This window comes from Mytilus edulis, chromosome 9 (assembly GCF_963676685.1).
Source record: "Mytilus edulis chromosome 9, xbMytEdul2.2, whole genome shotgun sequence".
Classification (NCBI taxonomy): domain Eukaryota; kingdom Metazoa; phylum Mollusca; class Bivalvia; order Mytilida; family Mytilidae; genus Mytilus; species Mytilus edulis.
Window position 1 is genome coordinate 46562589 of NC_092352.1, and position 14153 is coordinate 46576741.

Below are 14153 nucleotides of genomic sequence, written 5' to 3' on the forward strand. Positions count from 1 at the left end.
TACATCCCGCTAAGATGCTCAGGGCTCGAGCTCAGGGTCATGATCAGTGACCTTATAACCTACATCCTGCTAAGATGCAAGGAGTCATGTTCAGTAACCTTGTAACCTACATGTACATCCCACTAAGATGCAAGGAGTCATGTTCAGTAATCTTGTAATCTGCCACAGCATATTAGTTTTGCCTTGATTTCTATCTAGTGTACCCTTTATCCATAAATTCTGGACATTCCTCCACATGAGACATGCTTTTTTAATCAACTCCTGATTCTCCTAACTATCATTGACTATAGCTATTTAATACTATGTATCAAATATCAACTTTCTTACAGATTACTTCTTTATAAAAATACTATAACCACCAAAGTTCACCATGTGAAAAATGCAAAAATTCAAAGCTCACTGAAGCAATGCCTGCACTCAGTCGTATCTTCAAGTGAATGACATAAAAGGGAGGGTCTCAAATTCTGTATACAAATTATTATTTTTTTTAATCAAACATATATATAGTTAATCTGTTATACATGTAGAAATCATGACTACAGACAGAGGAAAAGAAATCCCTATGTCTTGTTTAAACATTTATTGAAATGGGGAGGTTACAAAATAAATGGCCTTATATTTCTTTATCTTATAGCTATTAACTATCATGTTATCTTTTAGTCGAACAGACTTCATTCAAACTACCATATCTGCAAGTTAAAATGTTTAAAGATCATAAAAAAAATAACCCATAAGATAGCAAATCCCTAATGAGGCAATTTTGCACAAATGGTGCGAAAAAATACACATAATTATATATCCAACTTTTTCGTCCTCTTTCCAATAGTATTTTCTTTAAACATATTAAACATGTTAAAGGACAATGACATCCTATTAAAACTTTTTAATAGACATTAAAGTAGTGACCACATGATTATTTATTTGAATGGACTAGGTGAAAATCGTGACCTTTATCAGACATCCTGGTTGTACCATTTCATCATAATTAAATATGACTAAGTTTCACTTTTACTAGAATTTACTATCGTATCAATGTGGTTTTGTTTATATAAATGTACATATAAAAGGAGAAGTCCATTACAATATACATGTATGTAAAACAAAGATGAAAGATCTTTCATTCTGAAATTATTACTCCTTTAGAACTACCAGTGAAAGGATCTTGGGTATGAACTTATAATGTAGGCAAGGTCAAACCTGTATATGTTATGCTTCTCTTAACCCACATTCATCATTAAAAGGGTTCTCCCTATGGTACTTTATTTTTCAATTTTATATCTTATCATTAAAAGATTTAATGAAAGAATGTACCAGTATTATAAATATGATATTAAAGAATTGAAAATGGAAATGGGGAATGTGTCATAGAGAAAACAACCAGCCGAAAGAGCAAAAAATAGCGAGACAATCTTACACCCAGAGGCAAGATTCAGTTGGCCTCAAAACAAAAATTTGTACTAGTTTAGTGAAGATATATGTCACTCTTAACTCTAAAGCATATAAATGGACCAACATTAGGGGATTGATATCAAAACAGCTTATTTCAAATCCCTTATTTGATATTATCGTCCTTCCCTATGTTTATATCACCCTGCTCTGTTGTACCGTAATTTTCCAATCAGTACTTCAAAATGAGACCAGGCATTATCAGCAACATCACAATGTGAGAGGAGAAGTTATCAGTGACGTCACAATGCGAAAGGAGACATTATCAAGCTTGCTTTCGTCAAGCGAAAACGTGTCTTATGAAAAGGTAAAAGTCCAGTAATAGAGCGATAAACAGATGATAGAGTTTTCTTCATATAGATATCGTAAAATATCTGCCGCTGACCATAATGAGAAATTCTTTAGCTCGTTCACTGCACTCACTCGCCAAAAAGGTTCACATTGTAGCTAGCAGCTGATATTTTAATTTATCAACATGATCAATATGTATAAAACCTGATAATCTATACATATTGGGGCGACCACTGTATTTAGAAGGAGTCAGTCGAAGTGAACGTGATATGTCCTGACAATTTTTAATGTGGGAGTTAACTCATTTTTGACTCAGTGAATCAGGATCTATGTATTGTGTGAAGTTTTTATTCATAATGTACCACTGAAGAATGTTCTTATTCTTAATATGGTTCGGTGATCAATATCTGACATTTTGTAAATTTATATGATCAAACTTATTCTAATATACATTAATAAAAGACTAACAATAATGTAGCATTATTCAAAAGCATGAGTGCAGTCTTTGAAATATTTAAAAATTTAACAGTCAAGGGTTAAAAATGTCATACAATTGAAGATATGAATAAGGAACTGTTGAATAAACATTTTTGAAAAACCAATTTAACAATTTAAATTCTCACCTATTTTTAAAGTCTTCATTGACTTCACATTTTACTGAACTTTAATTTATATACACATATATCTTGGCCAACTTGGTCAATAACCATTGTATACAAAAATATAACTAGAATACTTAGTTAGTGTGAATATCACTTTCATGACCTTTTTTCTAACCATGTACATTTATGAGAAAAATGGGTGAAGAAATTGCAGAATTTTGCCATTTTTCAGAAAGAAACATCTGTGTTGAATACCTCAATGTGACTTTGAGATGAAGAACAGCAATAAAAGCACTGTTCCTTTGATTTTTGTGTGTTTTTCGGCTGTGCATGTCATGATTTTGTATCATGGACATGATGGATGGATACCCAAATCCTTTGTTTTTTTCTATCATGTAATGGCTGTTTATAAACAGCATCAAAAATACACTTTATAATGAAACTCCAACATGGTAAAAGGTTTCTTAAAATACAAAAATTCAATATTGATAGTCTAACTATAAATCAAAGGTAAGAGTAGAATGTCTCAGATCAGAGACAGTTTGAACAAGTTTGATTTTATGACAGTTTGATGCCAAATTGTACAGCCCTTTAATAATAAAATAAAATCAAACCAATAATAGGGAACCAATACTTGTAAAATGATGTCATGAATAAAAAACAAGTATTTGTAAACATTTAGTTCTGAACTTCAAGGAGAGTTGAAAATCAAATAAAGAATTCTTATACACAATGTGTGAGTTTAAACTAGGACTATTATATCGATCCCAGGTTTAAATTTATATTAACAGATGATTTGGCAAAATTTGTATTCTAACATATGGTCATTTTGCAGGTGAAAGGTCAATGGACTTCTCAAGTAAAGGATAATTAGATTTGTGTATTGCCTGTCATGTCTCAACTAAGATGATCAAGAAATCTTATTAGACCTATAAAGAATTATAGCATCTCTAATTGATTTCCTGTTGATCAATAAGATGTTCCCAGGTAAAAACCAAGACAGGTAGAAAAGGTGTGTGGTAACTGTCATGTATTACCTTGATAACCCAATTAACACTTAATAGGTGTATAATGTCTTGTTCTATCATAAATAAATTACCACTTTATTTCTAATCAATTTCGGTCATGTAAATTATGAATGAAAAAATATTTAAATGAATGGTTTTATTCTCATAAACTAGTAAATAGCTACAAGGATTTGTATCACTATATAAATACTTCATATATAGCTGCAGAGAAAATAGTATAAAATAAATGCTTTGTAGGTTTGTATCTTTACATGTTTAATAATTGTATTGACATTTTTAAGTACAAATATGTCATGTATGTTATACCAAGGACTTGTATAGCAGGGGCGGATGCAGGAATTTTTGAAAGGGGGGGTGCTAACCCAGGTAACCCAGGGCAAAGGGGGGGTGCAAAACATATGTCCCGATACAAATGCATTGATCGGCAAAAATAAAGGGGGGGTGCGCACCCCGGAACCCCCCACAGGATCCGCCACTGTATAGTCTAACTATACAAATCCTTGGTTATACATGTACCATCTTGTGTTAAAGCAGAAAAAGGTATTACGTATTACAATGAAACCATTACAATCGTAGACATATAATACCAATGTCTCTGTTCCAAAGGAAGTCAAAGATTGTCTTCTTGATATAATTAAGGGTTCGAACTCCAAATATGTTTTAGTAACCTGAGGGCAATTTAACAGCAGTCACTAACTAAAAGATTATTCATAATTTAGGGCTTTACAATAACATTTCTGAACACATTACAATTTCTCTTATACAATTTCTCACAATCTTCAAATTTGAAATTGTAATACAGACTGCATAAGTTATTTGAAGATTTTCATTATAACCAAAATTTAATCTATGACTCGACTCAAACATACACAAACAATTATATTTACATTTGATAGAAATCTAACTTAAAATGTCAGTTATTCAATTCATCTACAAATGTACACATAATAAACATGTACATCAAGGCAATCTGAATTACTTTGATTTCACCTGATGTGTGTATTTTAAATTTATTATTCTTCACCCTGTAAAGAAATGTTATAATCTGGAACTTCATAGTATCACTTATTGCAGTATTGAAGAATGACACCAGAAGACTAAAAAACATTTCGACCACAATATGTAAATCAAAACTTGAGAGATGTCATTTCAAAAGTTTTAAAAGTTTGTATTTTATGTTTTAAATTCACTATTTATATTATTTGCGCTAATGTTGAAATCCTGAACTTCATAGTTTCACTTATCAAAATATTGAAGAATGACATTTGAAGACTTTTTCAACCACAACATGTAAATCAAAACTTGAGACTGGTAATGTTTAGATATATATTAAAAACAGACTTGACTGAAGTCTCAGATACACATGTACAATAAAACAAGCAAAGCCACATGTACATGCATGATCAAGAAACATATAAAATAAATTAACATCTTGCTTTCTAGACATGTATGTACATTTTCTTTTAAGTCTTTCCCTTTCTGCTTTACATGGTTGACTAACTTACATTGTATTGATAATAAAACATAGATTAAAGGAACATGATAAATTCACGTTTTGAAAAAAGATTAACAATTTCAATTCAAAACACAAATAATAGAGACTGGAAATACCAAGAGCCAATGCAAGAGAAAAAGCAAAAGGTCAGAGAAAAAGAGAAAAACAGACAATACCATCCATGGCCAAAAAAGACACACAACAGTTTACATACACTGGCGGCTAAGCAGATAATACTACACAAGAAGCACTCTTTGCGTTGTACAAAAAATAAAGAATTGCTTCATACAATCAATGTATGCCAATTCAAATTAGGAATTTCATATTTAGTCTTTCAAGTACAGGGTAATAGTCTTTCTTTTCAAATGGCAATGTTTTACCATAGGGGCAAAATACAAGAAGAAATGCATTTCATATGTTTGTTAATATTATATTTGACCAAAACAATAAAATGTATAAAAAACTATATATCTCCGGATAAAAAACATAACTTGGCACATAAATCACACAGCTGGGCCAGCCATTCCATATCATCCACGATCAAATTATCAAAAGATGATACATATATCAATCATACATATTCCAATTATCTACTTTAGTAAATAAAGCTTATCAGGTAAGCAAACAAGTCTCAATGCCAAGCATCTGAAGTACTTCCTACTATCAGGATTGACTATACATTGTAGCTTAAACAGGGTATACAAGATTTAACAAGAGCAAATACAACTGTGCACTTCTTTGATAAATGTTCAAATAACGTTAAATTGTTTCATCAAAATTTAACCAAAATTTATACCTTTGTATATGTAAATGTATGTACATCCATACTTTGAAAATAGGGAACTATTAATTTATACTCCAATGGCATAAATGAAAACAAAATAATACATTCCATTATATTTTGATCACAAAAGCACTATCATTTTCTATGTTCAATGGACGGAGAAATTGGGATCAAAACAATAATTTGGCATTAAAATTAGAAAGATTGTATCAAAAGGAACATGTATGTGTACTAAGTTTCTAGTTGATTGGAGTTCAACTTTATTAAAAATTACCTTGACCAAAAACTTTAACCTGAAGCTGGACAGACTGATGAACAAATTAACAGACCTAAATATACAATTCCCCTAGGTGGGGTATAAAAAGAAGACATGAATTTATATTTGTGCACATCATGCAGTTGTTGAATCCACTCTCCTCAGTGACCAGGACTGTTTCGCAAATGGAGCAGCATCCGCATAATACTGGACATGAATGACATAAAACCAATTTTCCACATCTATATTTGAATAAATATTTTTGCTTTTTCTTATATATGTAATCAAATCTCAATTAATCAGTTTGTTTACATTTAAATAAGAAATGATCATCATTAAACTATTGTATGTGGATGAACATTGACTTGTACTTCCTGGAGCATTCCAAAAAAAATGTTCTGTCTGTATGACATAAACTTTTCTTGAAATTACAAACAAGACAGAGTGACAAGGAAATTTGAAGCTATATCCGATCATAAAATTTTGACAAATAAAAACTGATCTCAAGCCAACCACAAATGTATCCAATCAAAAAAATTAGATAGGGAAAAAACTTTGAAATCAGCTAAAACTTTTAGTTAAAGACCTGAAAAAAATCATGATCCAAAACTATATCAAAATTTCTAAAATTAAAAGCTAACAATAAAGTGATTATTAGAAAGTCAATTTTCCCAGTTAAAAAGGAACAGTCTCCCAGTTTTAAAGCCTAAAGGTCAAACTATTTGAACAATTTAAACAAACATAACTAAAAGTAAATGAAGGTAGCATACATAGTTTTTGTGTGTTTTAAGTCCTTTTAAACTAAGTGGTTGTATATGAATGTTATATTTCATTACTGTTTTGACTATACTAACTATTACTTTATTATACCTCTAAGGAATGAGGTGAAACCGTTCTCAATTTTTTTGATTTTCAATGCCTTATAACTTTATTTGGCCTTTTAACTTATTCAACTCAAGCATCACTGATGCATGTCTATTGTAGACACAACGAATGTGTAGCTTAAAAAAATTGTAAGCATGGCATTTTATAAAAAAAAAACATAAAAAAATAAAATAAAATGATGTTCAAAATGATTGCAAATTAAAATGTACAAATGTGCTAAGAACGAAAAGGTAGACATCATTCCAATAACAAGTTCATGATCGTTTTTTTGTGACAATGATGTCCATGTAAATAAATACTTCCTTTGTAGTTATTTTAAACCATCCTACATTATGTATGTGACTAATGTCATTCAAAATTAAATTTATAATAAAGTAGCATTCATATGCATATGTTTGTGAAAAAAGTAAGATTAAACAAAATACATTAGGGACAGATATGTGATATATACATTTTTGTGGGAAAAGATGTGTAAAAATTAGGCCTTCTGACTTATTTTTAATAGAAATGGTCTATATTGTGGTTTTGGGCTCCCCAGGGTGTTAACTAATAAAATTGAATGCATGGATGTAAGAAATGGAAAATATATTCTGGCCTATGAGCAAATATATAGCTATATAAGAACATTAAGAATGACTATGAGGTCATAATCAGGATGACATAATGATAACAACATCCAAATAAGATTGATTATTATACATGTTATAGTGTTAATATCAGGAGAAAACAAAAACAACTGGAGACAAAACTGACCAAATAAATACCAATATATTGTTTATACAATTATTTATACTTATATTATATTTATTTGTAGTTACTTTGTCTATATGTTATACATGTTCTAACAGACTAACATAGATGTAATACCCAATGTGGTTCTAATAACTTAAAATTTTATATATTTTTTTTATATTAGATAGTTTCAAACTTTTTACTCATTCTGTCATCTGTAATTATAAGGTACTAATAACTATGTATAATTTACATGTATGCTCCTGTAGAGCAGGTAGCCAGGTACTGAGTCTGAGTTTGTTTAATAAAGCTCTAGTGTATATAAGTTGGTATAAAAAGTCCAAGCACCATTACATATTTTTTTAATAGGGTAGGTGTTTTATATAAAATTTATTGAAAAAATTAAAGTAAAGAATACTTTTGGTCAACAGTGAAGAACTGTAGAATTTGGTCTAAAATATTTAAAATTTCTTGTTTTCAACATATTTCTTTTTTATTTTCATTTTGGGTGATTAGCTGGATTTTAAACAAATCAATCGAAGCAACATGTTGTCCTCGGGCTATTGTCACTTATGTTTTATATAACGTTATTCTAATCGAATACTTACAAATTGGCCCTTCAGTTTTTCCAACGAAATCTTCACTTTGCACTGATTTTAAAAAACTATGAACAATTTTAACAAGTCCTTTCACACCATTCTCTAAAGATTTTGTTGGATTTTCTGTTTCTGAATCTGTTGTTAAAATTGGTTTACTATCCTGTCCAACACAAATTACAATATAATTTATAACTAACAAAAATATTATCTTTGTTTTCATTGTACTTTCGCTGTTAAAACTGTTGCAGGTGATTGTCTTGATTGTACTTCCGGGGTTATTGTGTAGTACGTCACAAGGACCGCCCTTTTTTTTTATAACGTGTGGAAATGATTTCATTCATTCACATGAAAAGGTGACAAATAATTGCTTATAATATATCCTTTGTAATCAATACATGACACGTTTCGAGTATTTTGTTTACAAATATTTAGAAATATTTGAAGGATATATATAAGTGTTTAATTAAATGTCTTAAAATTTTAGTCTGAGTTGAGAAAACTTAATTTACTGAGTCAAATAAAAGTTTATAAATACTTTTATATCTATATATCTATTAAACTCAAATCGTGAAACTTCTGATACATAATCAATACATAGAAAACACAGACAGAAAAATCACAAAATAACAGGGATGCCGATCCCTAAATAATCTATATAGTATTAAAAAGTATACTGAAAGCCTATAACTACCCAGCTATAACAATGTAACGTCATAATTACGTCGTGACAATTTCATGTTTTCGTCGCATTGACGTTAGGTTATTTAAGAAATAATAAATGGAAGCCATAGATTGTTGGAAATTTACACATGGCCTGTGCCGTGATATTCGAATTTTATCCGGAGCGTTAGCGAGGGATAAAATTAACGAATATCACGACCCAGGCCATGTGTAAATTTCCAACAATCTATGGCTTCCATGAATTATTTCGATTCTAATAGGACAAATACGGTCATTAAAATACTGAAGCGAGGGTTGGTTTGGTGTGTGTGTGGCTGATCTTTTTTACTCCCTGTTAGATAAAGCTCAAATATCTTAATAAATCCGTAGCTTGCATGGGTTATTTCACGAATAACCGCAAGAAAAAAACTGTTTAATTCTTCTAACTCTCAAACCCAACATTTGCCAGTTTTAATTTACATGATTTTCTTGTAAGCTTCCGTCAAATCCAAAGTTGACATTTCGTAAGGCTAAGGAGCCGCCATGTTGACTTGCTGAAATTAGTAAATATGAAAATAATGCATTAGAATAGTAGATAAAACAAAACCTACCTTCAAAATCAGTTTTAATACTTCAAAATCAGTTTTAATACAATATCATACGAATTTCGATGGTTCACGTAACAGAAAACTTTCAACTTTAGCGGTGTCATTTGTATGACGTCATATTTTGAAATGACTTAAATGCGCCAAAAAAATTAATAGATTTTCGCGGAATTTTATTCTATTTTTATTTTGTTGATTTCTCCGAGCTCTTGTGCATTATTTCTTTTTATTATGCATCCGGATAAGAATAACAGTTATTTTGTCTTGTTTTAATTGCACTTTTTAAAACAATAAAATCGGCAATGGGTCTGCAAATAGGTTCCAATACATGTAGATTTACGTGGGAAGTATATTGTAACAGCCATTATTATGAAATCTCCGAGTCTGCGCTTAGTATAGATATATCGAGAATTTTATCACAGTGTTGTTTACAAAGCGAAAGAAGCACGTCATATTAGAATACGTTGTATTTACGTTAAAGTCGGCTTGACGTTGTACATCAACGGATGACGTAAAATTACGTTTCTACAACGTTATTCCGCTATATCCATTATTATTCATCCAATTGTACTATGAGGGGGGTAGGAGGGGTCCTGATCCCGTAATCCCGGGCTTAAAAACACGAAATCCCGAGGTCCCGATTTAAAAAAATCTAAATCCCGAAGTCCCGAAATTAGAAAAAAAAAGAAATCCCGGATCCCGAAAGGGTCAATCCCGAGCTTAAAAGCAACCGATCCCGGAGTCCCGATAAAGGTCCTATATATTCCCCCTCTACAGTAACTGTGATCATCTCTCGGATCATCGGTCTCTGACTATATACATGCCCGTGAAATAAATTTTAATGTATATATAAATAAATAAAATAGTTCCTATATACAGTATAATACGAATTGATCCTCACCAATACATAGAAAACACAGAGAGAGAGAGAGAGAGAGAGAGAGAGAGAGATTCATCCAATTGTACTATACCTGTGATAATGATAATCTCTCGGATCATCGGTCTCTGGCAATATACATGCCAAAATAAATTTTAATGTTTATAAATTTTAAAAAATCCTATACAGTATAATACGAAATGATCCACAGTCTTAACGTCGCAACGTCGCGAATTACCGGTTTGGCGCAAATCAGTCTTTCATTTGCGCGGGGAAAATTCACGTTTGCATAGTTTGTGCGATAAAACGAATAACTTTTTGTGTAATTTAACTGTTAAAAAAAGATATAAAAATAAATCCTGGAATTTTTATAAACAAATTGTAATTTTCCAAATGAAACACATTCATACCAACGAGTTGACTCAATACCAAAAAAAAAAAAAAAAATCATCCGGTTCTCTGATAATTATTCCTGGAGTTTGACTTTTATTATCAATACGGTATTTATCATCTTCGCTAATAATGAGTTAGTGGAGTTGTTATTACTTCCCTCGAATAAAAAAATAAATAAATGGTCAAATATATCCTCCTTTTTTTGCTATCTTATCAGACTTATTAGTTTTCACTTTGAAAGACTAATATATCATAGGCACTAAGTTTTGTTATCTGAAATTTCTGTTATAATAATGACGATTTTTATTTCTTCAGAAATTAGTGCCGCTGTGTACAATATACCTGAATTTGTCCAAAAGGACAAACATGTTCACTTTTCAGTTTTTATAACTTTGACCATTTATTGGTCCCAGGTTATATCAAAATCGAAGACATAGGATATGGGGTATCCATCTATTCATGAGAGGCAGAAGATACCAACTGCAGAATCAATTAAGACTCATGCATATGTCGAAGACAGTCTGATCAGCAAACACTATATAGAAATCTTTATGAAGCGGGGAAAGCTCACCGACCGTGCAAGGGCTGTATATCCAGTCAAGGTGTGTGGATCGTCTTTTGACTAGATCCTCCTGATTCTTGCTCTTATAATGAGCAACTTGAACCTCACAAAAAACAGGGGTTGAGCTCAGGTGCTCCGGGAAGGATAAACAGATCCTGCCCCACATGTGACACCAGTCGTGTTTCTCATTTTAAGTGCAAATTCGGTGAAACATACCATTCAATGATGTCATAATTTAAAAGATTAGAAGAGTGAAGCTGCGACAATTTAGTAAACGTGTATATTATACTAGTACATCAACTGCGACACATGCTATTCCATACCGGTCAAACAACTAACTTAATAGATCTTAATAGACGTCAAATTTTTAAAGGAAGGTATGACTGCCAAGTTTACAAATAGGAACCCTTTATGCAAATGTATGGAAATCATAATATCAAGCTATAAGATATATATCGTATTAGCATTATGTATCTTTAATACTCGGCCGCTCAGTTATACCCAATGAATAGCTCACAATTGGAAAACTGAATTTATCTCTTTTCTCGTAAAATGGTATTATTAACTGACACTCTTTCTCAATTTCTAGATGTAAGTCAAGATACGTATAAAACAGATTAAACTGAATAAAATTAGATAATAGGAGATGAATCGCCTGTTAGAACAGTTTTTTCTGGTATGTCCTGCAAGAACAGAGGGTCTAAAACTCGGCGCATGATCCACCACGGTTAAGAAGGCCAACTAAGCCGAAAATGTAACTTTAGCGATTCATTTTCAATTTCGATTTTAATCCTAACGTTTTTATGCCCCACCTACGATAGTAGAGGGGCATTATTGTTCTGGTCTGTGAGTCCGTCCGTCCGTCCTTCCGTCCGTTCGTTCAGGTTAAAGTTTTTGGTCAAGGTAGTTTTTGATGAAGTTGAAGTCCAATCAACTTCAAACTTAGTACACATGTTCCCTATGATATGATCTTTCTAATTTATTGGCCAAATTAGAGTTTTGTCCCCAATTTCACCGTCCACTGAACATAGAAAATGATAATGCGAGTGGGGCATCCGTGTACTATGGGCGGACACATTCTTGTTATATGTATTTTCAAATCGCTGTCTTCAAATGATTATGTTTGAGCGTTCCCGAAGGATGTAAATTCAGAAAAAAGGTTTCGGACGCAAAAACTGTATAACTTGTTATCTGCATTTACTAGCACTGCTCTGCTGGTGTACAATTCGTGCCCGAGGGTATCTTAAGGCTTCTGTTCCGACATGCATGGTTTACAACAAACTTTCTTAAATCTCCCGTTAATAAAATATGATATCATTCAGAAACTAAGGTTTCAACTCACCATCAGGCAAAAATGACCTTATAGATGAACTTGGCTGTTCTTTTATAAAGAATCTTGTTTCTTCGTATTTATGCTGACAAGCGCTTCACACGCACGACATTTTTAAAATGTTATATATTGATTGATTATTCTGAGGCCTGCAAAAATAAGAAGTAGTTTAAAACCTTATCTTTTTTAATAAAAAAAAATTTCTGAATAGCTGTTATAACTCTTTGAGACTTCTCAGCAACACTACGACAAACGTTACAAAAAATATATATATAGAGTGCAAGATACAGTCTTCAACAATTCCATACTATATATCAAGCTGTAAATCGTTCTGGGGCTATACAAGTAGTGAAAAGGACCAACGGATTTAACATGTGACAAAAATATTGCCCTTATATCGGTTGACGAACATCAGTCATAAAAATTAAAATCACAAAAATACTGAACCTCGAGGAAAGTTCAAAACGGAAAGTTCCTTATCAAATGACAAAATAAAAAGCTCAAGCATGCGCATCAAACGAATGGATAACAACTGTCATATTCCTGACTTGGTATACAGGCATTTTCTTATATAGAAAAAGGTGGATTGAACCTGGTTTTATAGCTGGCTAAACCTCTCACTTGTATAACATTCGCATCAAATTCCATTGTATAGACAGCGATGCGTGAACAAAACCATTCTTTCAGCAACGTCATAAATTGTTCAGACAGATTCAATCTTGTGTAATGACAGATCAAACTATAAAGACAAAAACAAGGGACACATGTCAGCATTGCTTCAAACTTAAAATTCGAAAATTGATGTTTATCCCCGAAAAATATATACCGTATGTAGTGATAGAACAACACCAAAGAATTTTAACCAATAGGAACACGTTTATTAAGCAAAAGAAAAAGATTTCAAGGACAATTCTCAAACTTGTAGGCTTTATCAATAACATTACATTAAAAAGCTTGAGGCGAAATACCACTTTTTATTATAAAGGTGTAATTATAGCTCCAAAATAAATCTCTATATTTGGAATAAAGCTTGGTAAACGTTTTTGATTCATAGATGATGTCTATATACATGCTGTCATTTGTTTTTTTTATCTTAAGTGATCAAAATGTTTCGTTCCAATGATTGACTCATTCCTTGCAACCAGTTAATAGTCTCTAAAAGTCATCTGCACGGAACGTGTAGACCAAAAAAAAACTTGTAAGGTTGAACTAACTTTCTTTATCATTCAATCACCGAGACTTCTCATTAACATACATATATCTAGGGTATTTAGCAAAGAACAAGTCATTCTAACATCAAAGACACATAGATGAGATTTATTATTTTAGGCCACAGGCAAACAGATAGAAAAAGATATGATTGCAAATTAGTTGTTCATCAAAATTGAAACAATAGTATGCATTAAAGAAAAAACATGATGTAAAACTTCTGTTTAACCTTTTTTATGAAAAAAAAAATGTTTCTTAGTTCAAGTGATAAATGAGATGAAATAATTTCTTTGTTGACATTTTCAAACTAGAAAAAAAAACTATCAATTTGAATGATGACTACCATAGTGCGAATGACTCACATTATTGGAATAACCTTGACATTGCGTGTACATTCGG

General features: G+C 31.5%; 1 protein-coding gene across 3 annotated transcripts in view; it reads right to left on the minus strand.

Moving 5' to 3' along the window:
• LOC139489711 (prominin-1-A-like) overlaps window positions 1–8540 on the minus strand; it is a 52388-nt gene extending 43848 nt beyond the window's left edge. For 2 of the 3 annotated variants that reach the window (XR_011656226.1, XM_071276443.1), the window contains exon 1: window positions 8128–8468. Coding sequence is in view for 2 of the 3 variants with exons in the window: in XM_071276443.1 (XP_071132544.1) it covers window positions 8128–8455 (328 nt within the window). In the remaining variant the exon portion in view is untranslated. Of the gene's footprint in view, window positions 1–8127 lie in introns of all 3 variants that reach the window. The other variant, XM_071276442.1, reaches the window with a different exon arrangement.
• Between the last annotated feature and the right edge of the window lie 5613 nt (window positions 8541–14153).